Here is a 17,289-nt window from a genome sequence, read left to right on the forward strand (position 1 = left end):
GCTAAACACCTATCCTTAGGAATAAAATCTAAGGTATTAACCTAATTAGTTTTCAGTTACCACTTGGAAATGTTAGGGAATTTCTAATTAGAGATCAGGATTATCTACATAAATATCTACATAATTATCTACATAAAACTACATAAATTATAAGAACCACTCAAATAAAAATATCTTAAAAAGGCAAAAAAAAAATCCAACCCTACATAATTGCTCCATGCCTGTTATGGAGCAACAGGCATGTTTGTTTTCTACAAAAGTTACCAATAAATCTTTAAATTAAACCAAAAGGATGCAAAAGCTTATCTTTAAGAGCAGAAAGGGGTTCAAGCTGGGTGCTGCAGTCCTTTCCACTGCCAGGTTTGGGAAGAAGTATGCGCCTCAACCAGTAGATTAGTAGTGGCAGCTACTAAAGGAATAAAGGACAAAATGAATGTAAGGGACTTTCCGCATGGAATCAGATCTGGGTTTGAAAGGGGTCTTTAGTCGTCAAAAGACCTATGTGATTGCCTGACATCACCCCCCCTTACTTAGTTTTACAAGGTATATAAAACATGGGGAAAACTTTTAAGTTGGTCCACATCTATATACTTAGGCTGAAGAAAGTCCTTTAGCCTCATTTGGCTCATTAAAACAAAATTGAGTAACAGGAATCAAAAGAGTCACAGGCCTATCAAGAATCTGATGGAGTCTGTGGCCCTCTTCACAGAAAAGGGTATCCACAAGTTTTATGCAGAATTTCAGAAAGTTTATGGAGACCTGGCTAAGATATCTCCCAACCTAGGGAGAAGTAGTAGGTTCACATAATAGGCTGTAAAGTTTTCAAATGACAAATCCTCATAGGAAATGGGACATCATGGACTCCCCAGAACCCACCTCTCACCTCAGCACCTTTCAGTGACTATGGATGACAGGTATTATTTCCACTGATGTTCATTCCATTGCTGGTAATGATCTGCAATTCAGATTCAACAGTGTTGTCCAAGTACCTTCTACCCTGAGTGTGCCCAAGGCTACATATAATAAAGAAAATTTCAAGCAGAATTAGATGACATCTTTCTCTAGATGACATTTTTCTCTATGAATCATTCTGCTGTGCAAGATCCCTGATGCCCAAAGAGATCTCTGATCCACACACTGCATCTACTGTTAGATTCTTTCATTCATGATTCTAACCACAGATGCTTTCTCTTAGAAATGTTTCCTTGGGGTGTCTGAGTGGCTCAGTTGGCTAAGTGCCCGACTTTGGCTCAGGTCATGATCTCAAGGTTCATGAGTGCAAGCCCTGCATTAGGCTCTGTGCTGACAGTGAGGAGCCTGCTTGGGATTCTCTCTCTGTCCCTCTCATACTCTCTCTCTCTTAAAAATAAATAAACTTAAACAAATTTTAAGTGGATTTTTATTATTTTCTTTATATAACTATAATACATATCTTGGATCCAGTACACACTAAAGATAGTTTTACTGCTATCTCCTTCAAGTGACATGGACGTGATATTAGGAGAGTTTCCTAGAATCTGCACAATCATTTCCAACTCAGCCTTTCCTCCATTTTTACAACAAGCAGTAATTGGGTTTTCGTAACACCATCACGGTTCTGCTTCAGGGGTTGTTTTCTCTTCCTCAGTTGAAGCTTCCATATCAGATCTTAACCCTTCATCTTCAGCAGCTAATTCTTTGGTCACTGGACCAACCCCCAGCCTTGACTTCTCTGTGGGATTTGCATTGACATTTCGATCAAGGGGAGGAAATCTGAAAGTTATGTAGTTGAGGAAGGAGATGATCCCTAAAGGAGGAGAAGAATTTGTGGTGAGTTTCAGGAGACAGATGGATTTTTTGGCTTTCAAAATTCTTATTGATGCTTCAGAAGAGGTTTTAAAGGCCTCTTCTTAGTGAAGCCAACCCTTCTCTCCCCTGGTGGAGTTACTTTACTCTCCTATGCTCTCATTGCATTACAGTATTTCTCATGTGGCAAAGACAAAGCTTGAACCTCCTAGGTTCAAATAACAGTTCCACAACTTTCTTTCTGGTCTTAGGCAAGTCACTCAACCTGTGCATGCCACAGTTAATGGTAGAATAGGTTACTAAATCTAGGTTCCCAGACTTCAAAATCCATGCTTTCTTCACCATACCATGCTGCCTCTCCATGTATAAATGTTCTGAATAGGAATAGTCATTTTTTCTATTTCTCCTCAATTCTACTCGCTTTCAAGAAGTGGTTTCTTCTTCTATCCTCTAGCATAAAGCAGGGGACTAACTCACCAGAAAACGTGTATAAGAAGTCACTCCACCAATTAATATGATAGGTCCACAGGAGATCTGGCTCCAAGGCATCCTTAGTATGCCTGTAAACCTGTGCCAGAAATAGCACAAGGCAGAGGAGCAAGGAGATGGCTAGGACCAAAAGAAAAGATGTCACAACCCATCAGTGTCTTCGGTCTGCCTTGACCGCCCCGCCCCCAAACTTCTGCTACTTCCAGATGTCATATGCATGGCAGGATTAAAATTTAAGGATTAGCTAAGATGGGAAAGAGAAAGGGGCATCTCCCTCCCCTCTGGTATGTCAGCTAAGATGTGTTTTATGCAGTAAGACAGGGCCGGAAGCTGGCAACTTGATGTGATACTGAAGAAGAGGAAAGGGACAAGAAAAAGAGAATAAAAGGCTCCACAGAGAAACTTGGTTCATTTGACAGTTTTACCCTGGGATTACCCTGCCAGTCTAGGTCTGTACCTGAGATGAAGCTGAGTATGGATACCTTCAGATCCAAGTTGGTGGTCATACTTCCTCTTCTAGGCAGGCAAGAGGTGATGAGCCAGGAAAGGGCAACAAGTATAGAGAAGATAGAGATGAGGAAGAAAGTCCTGGAATATTGAAGGTAATCTGTCAAGGACAATGAGAAAGAAAAGGCTTGGTTAGTCCAGCAGGAGGCCTCTCTTAAGAAAACCAGACAGTTGTAGAGAAGGGCGTGAGGTCTAGGGAGGATGAAGCAGAGCTTGCTATGTGGTATCTAGGACATAAATAAGGATCTTATCTCCAAGCTTTTCTTTTTGTTTTTCTTCAAGTTTATTTATTTATTTGAGAGAGAGAGAGAGAGCACATGCATGGCAGGGGCATAGAGAGAGAGGGAGAGAGAAAATCCCAAGCAGGCTCCGAGGTATTAGTGCTGAGTCCGACACGGGGCTAGAGCTCACAAACCGTAAGATCACGACCTGAGCTGAAATGAAGAGGTGGACACTTAACTGACTGAGCCACCCAGGCACCCATTTCCCAGTTCTTCATTGATACTTGGAATTTATTTACGGTGAAGGTAAAGCCTTCACTGTAAAACTAAATATACAAGTAGTACTAGGTGCATTAACACGTTAACTTAGACATAAACTAGCTTATAGGAGACATGACTCCAACATTACAACACAGATTAAAACATTTTCTTGTTCTTAATTCTAATTCTAAAAGTAATACATGGGTGCACCTGGGTGGCTCAGTCGGTTAAGCGTCCAACTTTGGCTCAGATCATGATCTCACAGTTAATGGGTTCAAGCCCCGTGTGGGGCTCTGTGCTGACAGTTCAGAGCCTGAGGGTGCTTCAGATTCTTTGTCTCCCTCTCTCTCTGCCCCTCTCCTGCTCATGCTCTGTCTCTCAAAAATCAGTAAACATTAAAAAAGCTTTTTTAAATAAATAAAAGTAATACATGTTCAATATAAGGGAAAAAAATCAGCCACAATCCCACTGCCTAGAGGCAGCTACTGTTAGCATTTTATATTATTTCTTTCAGTATTTTTCTACCCTCTGTACTGAGTTGATATGATACTGAATATCAAGTGAATTTTTCTAAAGATTATATGGTAAGATTTTCCCCCAAATCACCTGTTGTAAACATCATTTTTATTTTTTTAATTTTTAAAATGTTTATTTATTTACTTATTTATTTATTTATTTATTTTTGAGAGAGATAAAGAGAGAGAGCTCCATCCCACAAACCGTGAGATCACGACCTGAGCTGAAATTGAGAGCTGGTCACTTAACCAACTGAGGCACTCAGGCACCACTGTAAATATCATTTTTAATGGTTACCAAAGAGCTTATCATATTAACATATTTTATTTAATGATTTAGCCATTGTTGGACACGTAATTTGTTTCTATTTGTTTTTTCTCTTTCAAATAGATCTGGGTTGTACAGGCCTTGTCTTGTATATGACTACAAAATCAAGTCCCATTTACTTGAATTCCTCTCTTGTAATGATTTCAAGACCAAATTTTCTGGATTGCAGGAATTTAACACCCTAAAAATATCTTCTTTTTTTTTTTTTTCCTGAGAGTCTCTCAAGGCCCTGCCTCACATTTGCTGAGAGAGAGATCTGCTCAAGTCCTTTTGCTCAAAAGCCCTTACCCAAATGCCAGAACACTACTTCTCCTCTCATCTCCTGGCTCCAGATCTTTGCTCTCTGAAGATTGGACGTTGGTAAGAGAGAAGAAGGGACATGCTAAACATTACTTACTCCTACCACCTCCCTAATACAAAACAGATCCTTCCCTTGACTCCCACAGCAATGTTTTAAGATACATGCACCCAGTATTTATAGCAGTATTACCTACAATAGCCAAATTATGGAAACTGTCCAAGTGTCAAGTATCTATCGACTGATGAATGCATAAAGATGTGGTATGTATGTATGTACACACACCCACCCTCCCCCCACACACATGGAGGAATATTACTCAGCCATAAAAAGGAATGAAATCTGGTCATTTGCAATGACATGGATGGAACTAGAGAGTATTATGTTAAGTGAAATTAGTCAGAGAAAGACAAATACCATATAATTTCACTCATATTTATTTAAGAAATAAAACAAACAAGCAAAGAGAAAAAAGGTGAGAAAGAGGCAAACCAAGAAACAGACTCTTAACTATAGAGAACAAATGGATTGTTACCAAAGAGGAAGTAGGAGGGGGATCGGTTAAATAAGTGACAGAGATTAAAGAGTGCTCTTAATGTGATGAGCACTGAGTGATCTATGGAAGCATTGAATCACTAGATTGTACACCTGAAACTGATATAATGCTGTATTTTAACTAACTGGAATTTAAATAAAAACTCGAAAAAAAAGAAATAGAGGATTACATATGATTGCAAGTAAATAAAGATTTTCTGAGATACTGCATACCCTGCAATGTCTTCAATATCCTTTAGGGAGTGCCTCTTTGTCTAGCTTCTTCTCTTTCTTAAGGTAGCAGGGGCCGGCTTGGCTCTACGACTGAAAGATCTCTAAGAACTTTTATGCCTGAGAATCCCAGTCTGGCTTCCAGGTAACCCAGAGAGAAGAAACTATGCTAAAGCTTATCCCAATTTAAGATCTGACTCTTAAGTTTTACTTCGTTCTCTAGAACTCACCACTTGCATTATCAATAACAGTAAAGTTCATGAAGAGAAACCACACCCCTACCCACAGAGGTGAGTCGTTCTGTGGCCCAAACATATTAGCCACATTAAAACATGATAACCCAAGAGCAACACATTTTCCAAAACCTGGGTCATTCAGAATTAGCAGGATATGTACCCAGTCAGAGCCATCAGCCTACATTGAGCTGCATGAGGACCAGTGGGAGAGGCATCGCTCATGGTATTTCGCCCACAGTCCCCCACAAGACCTAGCAACCCTTGCCTATAACCCTGGATCTTTGCCTATAGTCCCCCAATTATAGCTAATTGGACCAACGAAGAGGATCTGACTCATGTTGGACCAATTTGATTCTTATGCTTGGAAATTTGGATTTGAGACTGATTCATGCTAATTCCTCTTTTCCTTGTTTGAGCCAAGAAGATACAAAGCTAGATTGGGATCTCACTTTTTGGGATCTGCACACTAACAAAACAAGAAAAACTGAGCTGTAGTGATAAAACAAAGTATAAACAAAGATGAGTGACACAGCAGCTCTAGAGAGACTGAGTGACTAGCAGACTTGATTTTCTTAGTCTGAGACCCCAATCGCTTCTGGAATTTCCTAAGGTACAGCATACTTCTTGTCTTTGGGAGTCTATGAGATTCTTCTGAATGAGTAAGTTCACTCTATATTTATACTAGTTCAAATGAAATATGATCATTAAAACACAAAGTGCACTAAGATTTCCAGAGTAAGTCCTATCTAAGGTATGTTACAGCCTGGTCTTTCTTCTACCATGAGAGGAAGACTTGACTTCATGTTTTTCTTACAGTCTTCTCTGTTTTGGCTCCTCATCTCCTGAAACTACATGAGCAAGATCACTCACAACTCCAAAGGAACAACTAAAGATTTGCAGCATAGAATAGTCTAACCCCAAAAGGAAGCCAGTCTACTAGTCATAATTATACACAACTAATTATCTGACCAAACTAAACACTTAACTCCATAGTATAAAATGGCTGCATTTGGTTGACTTCATAGTTTTTTTTTCTAATTTATTGAACAAAACAAACATCCTAAAGCTGAATTCAAGCCTCCTTCTCCTATAAGACCAAAAGCTATTTCAGCTTTTAAACATCAGTTTTTACAGTAGCTTGTCAAAGTTGCAAAGATCTTAGGACCTAAGTTGCAAAAAGGCCCTACTTGTCAGTAATAAGCTTTGGTCCATGGAAAGAATATTCCTAGATATAAGGAATACCTACGTAGGTCACCTGTATCCAAATACTGCTTAAGATTTCCTTAGCAATATTCTTTGATGGCCTTGGTTTGCAGGAATAGCAAGGCAAACCTCCCAGGTTACTAAAGGCAATGAAGCTAATGCCCTGGGAAGAGGTAGGATGTCAAGTCTCAATTTGAGAGGAAGAAGTCCAAATCACGTGAAAAGCTTGGTAAGATCCTTGCCAGTGTTCTCAGGATCATCCCAGTCAGTGATTCTGTACTTCAGAGCACCATCGGGTAGGACATAAAACCTACCAAGACTGAAAGGGATACTACCCTACCGAAAAGCAGTAATGATACTCAGTGAATTAAGAACACTCATCATTTGGTAGTTTGGGGTGGGCAGGATCTCCTTCTATTGTTATGAAAGTAAAACTTGGTCCAGGAGGTTTTAGAAAGTGAGAGGGGCAGGGCTATAAGCCACCTTGCTCTTGTGAATAAATAAGCTTAATTAACATTAGGTGTGCTTTTCCTTTACAGCTGTTGACACTCTGGAAGAAATCAATGGGGGCAGCCAAGATGATGTGAGAAGAAAGAAGCGTAGGAGTGAAGCCAGCCATAGGAAAAGCTAAGCACCTAGTACTCAGCTGTGTCAGAGAGATTTGGGGGTGGGATTCCTCTTACTGCACCCGAGTTCCTTCAGCAAAAATCAAAGCCAGGATAGGGAGGCAGTGCTCCAAAAGGATCTATCTCCTTTTAACTATGAAGGAGCTAGACTGAGTGCAGGTGGGGTTGGCTATGGATTTTGAGAATGAAGAAGGTACTGCTGAGGAGTCAGCCCACTTATTTAGTCCAATCTAAACCTCCATGCTATTGCCATTGTATTTTTATTCCAGTCACATTAGGCCAAGATAAAATTTCCCCAGCCTCATGGAAAAGAAGGTGGTTTTGGAATTCAAAAGTTGGAGACCTAGCACCTGGGAGAGGCAGCTGTGAAATCAGCATAGGATTTAGGTCCCTCACACAGCTTGGCCTTATTGTGCAATGGTTTTCAGACTCTGGCTCTGAAGGGTCCAGTGCTTTGACTAAAAGACCTAGTCTTTTTCTCCCAGTCTTCCAAATGTTTCTAGTTACTGTCTATGGCAAAACATTCCTTTATATTATGGTTTGATCTCGCCTATGCTACAGACGAATTAACAGAAGGGTCTGTTCTACACTTGAGAACTAGCAATAAAAGTGAAGAATGGTGTCCACTACTCCCCACCCCTTCTCCATTTTGTTAGCAACTGCTACAGCAGAGTCTATCAATCACCCAGAACCAGGTGAAAGCAGAGGCAGAGGCACAATGGTCTAATGTGACTCCACGACAGAGGAACAAGAGCACACACATTCTTGAGGCCACCTTAGAGAGTCCCCGTGACACTCACAGAAATGACAGGGGGTACTGTGGGAAAGGGGGCTAAATTCTTGCCATCAGTAGGTAAAAGTTTAAAGTTCTTGGATTTGGATAATAGTGTTTTGGGCAATAATAACATATTATTATAGCAAATTAGTTAAGAGCCGAACATACTCATGACATTTGGGGAATTCATTATGAGAATTGCAGACTACTTACTGATCCTAGAATTAGGACTAGTTAACATTGCAAACAGGGTAGATACTTGACTTAAAGTTGCCTAAAGGACTCAGGTGACCACCTCTAAATCATCAACAGTTGGCCTCAAAGGTAAATTCCAGGTTCTCAGAAATAAACTATTTGCTACTGTAAGTGACAAAATTCCAAGAATTTGACTGATTAAAAATTTAAGTAATCATTTTTAAGTCCTAAATTTTACCTGGGCATGATTATATAAATATGATTGCAGCTTAATTTTTATGCCTATATCGTTTCTCCATTTATCTAGAAATCTCTGGATACACATAATCATATTGCTTTGGTTATAGCCATTTACATGGTCCCCAGTGTATATGAGAGTGTCCATCATTGTGTATAAGCATTTAAAAATCTCTGCTAGGGGTGCCTGGGTGACTCAGTCGGTTAAGCATCCAACTTTGGCTCAGGTCATGATCTCATGGTTTGTGGGTTCGAGCCCCGCGTCGGGCTCTGTGCTGACAGCTAGCTCAGAGCCTGGAGCCTGTTTCAGATTCTTTATCTCCCTCTCTTTCTGATCCTCCTCTGTTCACACTGTCTCTCTCTCTCTCTCTCAGAAATAAATAAAACAGTAAAAAAATTAAAAAAATAAAAAATAAAAAAATAAAAATCTCTGCTAATGTCATGTTTGAAAAATCTTATCTTACTTTTCATTTGATTTGCCTTCCTTTAATGATTGATTATGGTTAAAATAGTTTTACCTATGTTTATTAAACATTTTTAGTCTTCTGTGAATTTTGCCTCGTTATCAAGGATTTATTTATTTGAGTATTTGCCTTTTTATTAATAATACTTTTTCTAACTATCAAGGCCATTAGCCTTTCTTTTTTATTTTTTATTAAAAAATTTTTTTTCCAGTGAGGAATTTTATTTGTATGAACGTATTACATCCCTAGAAAAAGAATCCCCCCAGGATTTTCCCTCCTGTGTGTTTTTGTCTTGCTTCTTCATGGTCCATGATGCCAGCTGAGGTTGTCAGTACAATGAAACCAAACTGGCGGGACCGGAGCAGATTATTCTGCCATTTTTCTAGATCTTTGAGTTGTACGTCAAACCTGGGGCTGATCACTCCACACTTGTTTAACCTGTTTGTGAGATTCACAACAATTTTCCCAGTTCTGTGATCATCGATGATTTCAAATTCGCCAATGTAACTATGCTTGATCATCACAGTCAGAAATCAGACGATGGCTTTGGAGCATGGCTTGGTAAGAACCTGGCATTTCCCTCTCTTTTCAGCATTGTTAACGCTCTTGAGTGCGTCTGCCAGGACATTCATGCGCACCATTGTGGCAGCAGGGGAAAATGGTGGAAAGAGGACAGGGCTAAAAAAATTTCTTAACCATATATTTATTTTTGAGAGATAGAGACAAAGCATGAGCACAGGAGGGGCAGAGAGAAAGGGAGACACAGAATCCAAAGCACGCTCTAGGTTCTGAGCTGTCAGCACAGAGCCTAATGTGGGGCTTGACCCTATGAACTATGAGATCATGACTTGAGCCAAAGTTGGCACTTAACCAACTGAGCCACCCAGGTGTCCCAAGGCCATTAGCCTTTTACCTTTCATATTTGTTGAAAATATTTTCCTTAGTTTTTCTTTTAAGTTGAAGATGGAATTGAATTGTCTGCCTACCTTTGATTTTAGTTCCTTCTCAAGATTTTGTGTTTGGGTGCTGCCTTTGACTTCCACATGTCATAGATGCTCCAGCTCAGGTGTGAGCCTAAGTGCAACCCCCTCAACCCCACCTCCAGCATCTGGGACCTCTGCTTATCTGTATCTCTTGGGGATAATGGGAAAACTGTTTAGTGTAGTTCTGTCTTTCCTCTAAGTCTTGTTTCTAATTGAAAACCTCATATGCTAAAACATAAAAAAAAATTTTTTTAAAGGGGGGGGGCACCTGGGTGGCTCAGTCAATTAAGCATCTGACCTTGGCTCAGGTCATGATCTCACGGTCTGTGAGCTTGAGCCCCACATCAGGCTCTGTGCTGACAGCTCAGAGCCTGGAGCCTGCTTCAGATTCTGGGTCTCCCCCTCTCTCTCTGCCCCTCCCCTGCTCGTGCTCTGTCTCTCTTGCTCTCAAAAATAAATAAAACATAAAAAAATTTTTTTTAAATTAAAGAAAACCTCATATGCATATGGAAACTTCTAGCCCTAGAAACTTATTTTTCCGTGTTTTATATTGCATTTTCAGATCTGCTTAAGTTCACATAAAATTTGACATTAATAATTTACTCTAAATAGCTAGCATTTGTTATACCCCATATCCAACATGCATTTACATTCTCTTCTACAGTTGGCAGAAGAACACGCTGACCTTAAAAGTTGAATCTGATGGAGGCTGAGACACCTTGCTTTGTTTCCTGGTTCTGATCAATTACATCAGTTTCTGCAAGTGACATTAGAATATCAATCACACTGCTTCACAGTGACAGCCTGTAAAGGCCCAATGGGTTCTTCCCAGAGAGTAAAGAGAGTATCAGGTACTAAAAAAGTCACACTGAGAACATCAAAGAAAAGGATGGCTACATTCACAATTTGGCTGAGACCCATCCTGGACTTGGAGAGGTGAGGGCAAAGAGATCTTGGAGGAGGAAAGATGAAAGGCCAATGTGACAGAAAGCTCTGGAACTGTGGGGCCTGTGGTGTTTAATTTGGTGGAACTCACAGGGTGGTTTGGGTGTGTGGCTCCAGCACAGCTCATGGTTGCATGTGATCCAGAGTCCTGCGTAGAGCTCAAAGCCATTCTTGATCACCAGGAACTGCACCCAGTTCAGCGGGGACATGCACATCACCATTAGGAAACCAAAACCACACAGGCTGCCACAGAACGTTCGGATGTAGATGTGTGCCTGATTCACGTGCTGCTGCCGCCTCTGAGGTGGCATCGAGGCATTCGGATATTTGCTGACGGGGAGCGTAGGCTACAAGGATGAGGGAAATATTGCCTACCCAGAAAGATAACCATTGATCCCAGGGTCACCTACTCAACTCTACCTTAAGTGTCCCCATGTGGGCTTGATCTGTGGCTGTCTATCCCTACCCAGGGAGATCTTTTCTCTATCTTTAGGATACTCTATCTAGGCCCACCTTTAAGTAAGTCCTCTTCCTCCCATCTGACCTACAATTAGGTACTTCCTCACCCTTTGGTAGTACCGGTTCCCCTTAATTTTGGGAACCTTAGGATTATAGAAGGTCAAGGCCATTTGTTCCCTGCCCTCCATCTTGGCAGCCAGTTCACTTTCTAACTGCCACGGAATTTGTCTCAGCACCTCCCACTTGTGCTGGCAGAATCAAAACGGGCCAGAACCCATGGCACAGATTCCATATCTGTTTCATATTCTGGGTCTAATCAGATCAGGGAAAAAATCATCACATTTTAATCAGGTGCATGTATATGTGATGTTCCCCACTCCTCCCTTCTCTGACTTTCAACTCCTTTATTAAGTAAATCCACAAATATTTTGTCAGCAGGTGCTCTGTGTCAGGCTTTGTCTTCCTGGGAACATAAAGATGAATAAGACAGGGGTGCTTGGGTGGCTCAGTCGGTTGAACGTCTGGCTTCGGCTCAGGTCATGTTCTTGCCCTTCGTGGGTTCGAGCCCCGCATCAGGCTCTGTGCTGACAGCTAGTCTGGAGCCTGTTTCAGATTCTGTATCTCCCTCTCTCTCTCTCTGACCCTCCCCTGCTCACACTGTCTCTCTCTGTCAGAAATAAATAAAAGCATTAAAAAAAAAAAAGATGAATAAGACACAGCTCCCTAATAGCAAAGAAAAAAGTTAACTCAGGTGTCTTCGGGACTCAATAGCTTGTTGTTAAAATTCAAGACTACTAGTAGCCTGGCATTCACGCTCTTGCCCCTCCACTAAGTGGAAGGCCCTGGGTGTGTCTCAATAGGCTCATGAACCAGTTTGTCTGCCATAGTTCATCATGCAGCATCCTCCCCTTTTCTTCCTTCCTTGTCAGGTTCCCTGTCTTCAATGCCCTCTACTCATGAAGCCATTCAAGGGTGCTACGGTCCTGCCACCGCCAGTGCTGACAGGGCTCACTGTGAAAATGCCCGTATCCCTAGCGCAGGGGGCTAGCAGCCTGTGTGCTGAAAGCTACCATTCACAGTACTGCAGAGTGCTGGGTTCTGTGTGAAAGCGAGAATGGCCTTTTCCTGTTTCCACAGCCAGCACAGCTTGTGCCCAGAGTGGCTCAAAGTCTTCTTTTCAAATAACTCTCTCCGTGTTGGTCCTGACTCCTCTCCCCACAAGGGTTCAAAATCAGTCCAAGATGCTGAACAGATGCCATCCTGTTCCACATCATGGACATTTATTCAAATAAATGCCCAGTTGCATTGCCAGCTCTTGTTTTCCATGAACAGATAAACTCTGATTCCTAAATTTGGGATGAGTCAGAATGCCGTATCACACTTTTCTCCTAGCATATCCTCTCCTCACCCACCCCAACCTGTCAAAACCTATACTTTATGTCAGCTGGTGGGAACAACTGGCAGTTAGATCATTTATGTCCATGCTTTAGCGTGAAGCTCTCCCTCTCCAAAAGTGTTATTTGACTCTCTGTCTTCCAGGACTTAGCCTAGTGCCTGGGAAGAATAGTATTTAATGTTACACGAATGAATGAATGAGCAATATATTTTTAAATAAAGGACAGAGGTTGGTACAGAGGACAGAATGGTTAACATTGTCAGAGGAAAATTAGGGAAGATTTATTGGAAGAGGTGATGTATTCGCTGGATTTCCAGCTAAGGAATTTTCCAGGTGACAGAGGTGATGGGGCGTTTGAGGCAAAGAGAATGGTATGTCTCAAGGCAGGAAGCCATGGACAGCATGAAGTTCTTGGGACATTAGAAGCAATGTGGTTCTATCAGGTACAAACTCAAAAGTGAGGGTTGAGGTTGTAGATATCAGCAAAAGCTAGATCACAAAGAGTCCTTTAGGCCATGCTATGCAATTATATTGTGAAGTCTCAATTGCTGTAATACGCTAGTGCTACTGGCACGATTATAGGAAAGACTTTCCCATCTGCAGCAAACTGGCTGTATGGCATGACTATTAGATGCACATGCATGCCTAGGGAACTAGACATTGGCATTGAATACACAGGCCTATATTTCAATCCCCATTCTAGCACTTATTTAAGAAGTTCCAATACTCACAGCTAGGTTCCTTGGGGAAGTTTCCTTAATCTCAATGAACATCAGTTTCTTAATCTCTAAAACTGGGTTAATAATCATTCCTGCCTCATTAGAATTTTTGTGAGGATTAGGGGCGCCTGGGTGGCTCAGTCATTTAAGCATTTGACTTCGGCTCAGGTCATGATCTCACTGTTTGTGAGTTCAAGCCCTGCATCAGGCTCTGTGTTGACAGTTTAGAGGCTGGAGCCTACTTCAGATTCTGTGTCTCCCCCTCTCTCTGCCCCTCCCATGCTCACTCTCTGTCTCTCAAGAGTATATAAAACGTGGGGTGCCTGGGTGGCTCAGTCGGTTAAACGTCCGACTTCGGTTCAGGTCATGATCTCATGGTTCGTGTGTTTGAGCCCTGCATCGGGCTCTGTGCTGGCAGCTAGCTCAGAGCCTGGAGCCTGCCTTCAGATTCTGTGTCTCCCTCTCTCTCTGACCCTCCCCTGCTCACACTGTCTCTCTCTCTCTCTCTCTCTCTCTCTCTCAAATAAATAAAACATTTAAAAAATTAAAAGAAAAAATAAAACATTAAAAATATTTTTAAAAAAGAATTTTGTGAATGTTAAAAAAGAGAATATGCATAAAGCTCTTAGTACAGTGCCTTCATAGGTGCTCAGTAAATACTATTATTATTTATTCTTTTTATAAAATATTTTTTAACTGTTTTATTTTTTGAGAGAGAGAGTGCAAGTATGGGAAAGAGGGAGAGAGGGGGACAGATGATCTGAAGCAGGCTCTGTGCTGACAAGCTGACAGGCTGACAGCAGCAAGCCCTATGTGGGGTTCCAACTCATGACCCATGAGATGATGACCTGAGCCGAAGTCCAACACTCAACCAACTGAGCCACCCAGGTGCCCTTATTTTTTTTTAAGCTTTTTTTTTTTTTAGTAATCTCTACACCTGATGTGGGGCTCAAACTCATGACCTCGAGATCAAGAGTCTCATGACCACCCAACTAAGCCAGCCAGGTGACACCTATTATAATTTTAAAAAATTTTTTAATTGTTTTACTTCAGAGAGAGAGAGAGACAGCATGAGCAGGGGAGTGTCAGAGAGAGGGAGGCACAGAATCTGAAATAGGTTCCAGGTCTGAGCTGGCAGTCAGCATAGAGCCCAAATGTGGGGCTCGAATCCACGAACCGTGAGATCATGACCTGAGCCGAAGTCGGACGCTTAACAAACTGAGCCACCCAGGCGCCCCTATAATTTTTTAAACTGTCTTGCTAAGTTTGCTTGAACATGGCCTTGGCACAGGGCACCCAAGACAGATGAAATACTACATGTTAGTGGATAGCATATGTCACCTGTCCGCACTTCACTAGCAGCACTAAACGAAAACATTACCGAAGAGACGATATTGATGAAAAGTGGGGTAGGAGGTCACTTTGTGAACAGTGTCTGATTGGTAATGACACAACTCTCTAGCTGTTGAAGAAACAGGTCAGGCAGCACTGGACAAAAGGTAGGATGTGCTGGCCCGCTGGGAACTTGCTAGGGCCTGGACACGTATGACAAAACATTATTCATGCATCACTGGTGACCGGGTATATTGCCATTTTCCCCACTTTAAAAAGCAATTTGGGGTTCCCGGCCTGTTTGGCAGCCACTACCCCAGAGCCTGCAGGGTCCAGGAGGAGCATGGCTGAGGCCACTGGATCTTGAGTCTCCAACGCCAACACAACACAACGTGGAGCTGCTGCAGAAACCAGATTATGGGGGCTATTTAGGCTCCCAGCCCCTCCCTGCAGAAGCCTGGAGCTCTGCTCTTGCACTGATGCCTTTCGCTGTGGAACTGGTGCAGGCTGGTTAAGGACTCAGTCTCTGAGAAAACAATTGGACTGATGTGAATGCAGTTTTGGAAAAACACGTGGACGATGTATACTGCAACATTCCACCACAGCAGGCTGTAGCCAGTGAACTAGGGGAGGCACCGCAGAGGCAGGCCCCCCTCCTGGGCCCCACACTGACCTCGCAGAGCCCCAGGGGGAATGAAAAGTCCAGCCCCCACCACGGGAGACTGAGAAGAAGAAAAAGCTGCTGGGAAGCTGCTATCAAAAGACGTACTCTGGGAAAAGACGGCTTATGGAAATCATTAGTAAAGGAGACAAAATTTGGATGACAAAGCATATCATAACATCCAGGAACTGAAAAATTATGCTGAAAACACACAGAGCTCTCCTTTTCATTTAACACTAGAGATATTGTTGGGGAGCCTGGGTGGCTCAGTCAGTCAAGCATCCAACTGCGGCTCTGGTCATGATCTCACAGTTCATGAGTTCGAGCCCCACTTCAGGCTCTGCACTGACAGCTTAGAGCCTGGAGCCTGCTTCCGATTCTGTGTGTGTCTCTCTCTGCCCCTCCCCTGTTTGTGCTCTCTCTTGCTCTCCCTCTCATAAATAAATAAATAAACATTAAAAAAACACACTAGAAATATTGGGTAAAAAGGAACTTCATACAGATCATGCCATAAGTCACCCCGGTAAAGCACAAGGCATTGTCTCATGCTTGAAAGCAACACCCTCTCATGGTACCAGAAAAAGGGTATTCCTTCCTTTGGATATTTGCATGATTGACAAATGCAATACATGGTGTTCCACAAGAGGATGTTCTACAGAAGAATTAAGATAAAAATGTGGGAGACGAAGTATGTGCCATTGTTAGCCCAGCACACTGGTGCTTAAAACACGCTAGGTCCTTCCACAAAAGAGTTCTTGTGAAAACATTCTCTGCTTTTCTTCAAGCTGCTCTGGAGGACTATTTAAAGAAAATTCAACAAGAGAATTTTTATATATTCCACCCATCTTTACAGCAGAAGAATGCATAACTTCCATTACCTGTGTATATTCAATCATGAAGACAAAGAACTTAAAATAATTTCATGGTATTGCAAAAGACAAAAAGCAGTTTGGTTAGAAGAAAATAGAATAACATGTTTGTGACCTTGTAGGAGGCCAAGACTTGTTTTTATTTTTTTTAAATGTTTTATTTATTTCTAGAAGAGAGAGAGAGAGAGAGAGAAAGACAGCGTGAGCAGGGGAGGGTCAGAGAGAGAGGGAGTCACAGACTGAAACAGGCTCCAGGCTCTGAGCTGGCAGTCAGCACAGAGCCCGCGGGGCTCGAACCCACGAACCGCACCGCGAGATCATGACCTAAGTGAAAGTCGGACGCTTAACCGACTAAGCCACCCAGGCGCCCCTAGAGTAGGGTAAGATATTTTCAATGTGTGTATCTAACAAAAAACTCATAGAAGAATATAATAAAGAATTCTTACAAATCAATGGGAGAAACAACCTAATAGAAAAATGAGCAAAGTCCTTAACTGATGTTTTGCCAGAATAAAAGCATATACATATATAATATAAAAAAGTGTTCAGATTCATTAGCCATGAGGGAAATGCAAACTCAAACCAAAATGCCTTATCACTACACATCCACCAGAAGGACTCAAATGGAAAAGTGTTGGCAAGTATGCAGAGCAACCGAAACCCTCATACACTTCTGTTGGGAGTGTAAATTGTTATGTTCATTGAAAAACAGCTTGGCAGTATCTGCTGGAGCTGAATAAATACATGTCCTTCTCATTCTATGTAGGTGTGCAACAGAAAATGTCCACATGTCCACCAAAAGATATGTATTATGATGCTCATAGCAGCACTTGTCGTAATAGCCCCAAATTGGAAACTACCCAGTTGCCCCTCAATAGAAGAATGGAAAATCATGGTACATTCGTAAATGAAATACTATCTAGAAATATAAATAATCTATAAGCACAGGAGCAATATGGATGAATCTCATCAACACAATGTTGAGCAAAAGAAGCCAGATACAAAAGACTGCATATGCAT

At 41.8% G+C, this 17,289-nt stretch overlaps 1 protein-coding gene and 2 pseudogenes across 2 annotated transcripts; 1 reads left to right on the forward strand and 2 right to left on the reverse strand.

The window, feature by feature from the left end:
- Positions 1-1,381: 1,381 nt before the first annotated feature.
- On the reverse strand, positions 1,382-11,489 carry LOC120235499 (transmembrane protein 202-like). 2 transcript variants are annotated; one of them, XM_039237860.1, is made up of 5 exons: positions 11,400-11,489; positions 10,925-11,180; positions 2,732-2,881; positions 2,263-2,394; positions 1,382-1,786 (listed from the first exon to the last, which is right to left on the reverse strand). In XM_039237860.1, the coding sequence occupies exons 1-5, from the start codon at positions 11,478-11,480 to the stop codon at positions 1,590-1,592; spliced, it is 816 nt and encodes a 271-aa protein (XP_039093791.1). In that variant the 5' UTR covers positions 11,481-11,489; the 3' UTR covers positions 1,382-1,589. The 2 variants fall into 2 exon arrangements, with proteins under 2 accessions (XP_039093791.1, XP_039093792.1); XM_039237861.1 differs by having other exon boundaries at positions 10,925-11,204; positions 11,400-11,430.
- On the reverse strand, positions 9,151-9,549 carry LOC120235508 (annotated as a pseudogene).
- A 1,495-nt stretch (positions 11,490-12,984) lies between the features above and the next one.
- Positions 12,985-16,313, forward strand: LOC120235511 (annotated as a pseudogene).
- The last annotated feature ends 976 nt before the right edge of the window (positions 16,314-17,289 follow it).

This window comes from Hyaena hyaena, unplaced genomic scaffold, assembly GCF_003009895.1.
Source record: "Hyaena hyaena isolate Hyena2069 unplaced genomic scaffold, ASM300989v1 scaffold_130, whole genome shotgun sequence".
Classification (NCBI taxonomy): Eukaryota; Metazoa; Chordata; class Mammalia; order Carnivora; family Hyaenidae; genus Hyaena; species Hyaena hyaena.

Bases quoted from the DNA above. Each gene is read 5' to 3' on its own strand.
- LOC120235499 (XM_039237860.1), bottom strand. From the start codon at position 11,480: ATGGAGGGCAGGGAACAAATGGCCTTGACCTTCTATAATCCTAAGGTT. The intron at 11,181-11,399 runs GTGAGGAAGTAC...TCATCCTTGTAG, and splicing joins GGAACCGGTACTACCAAAGG to CCTACGCTCCCCGTCAGCAA. The intron at 2,395-2,731 runs GTACAGACCTAG...TTTTGGTCCTAG, and splicing joins CATACTCAGCTTCATCTCAG to CCATCTCCTTGCTCCTCTGC.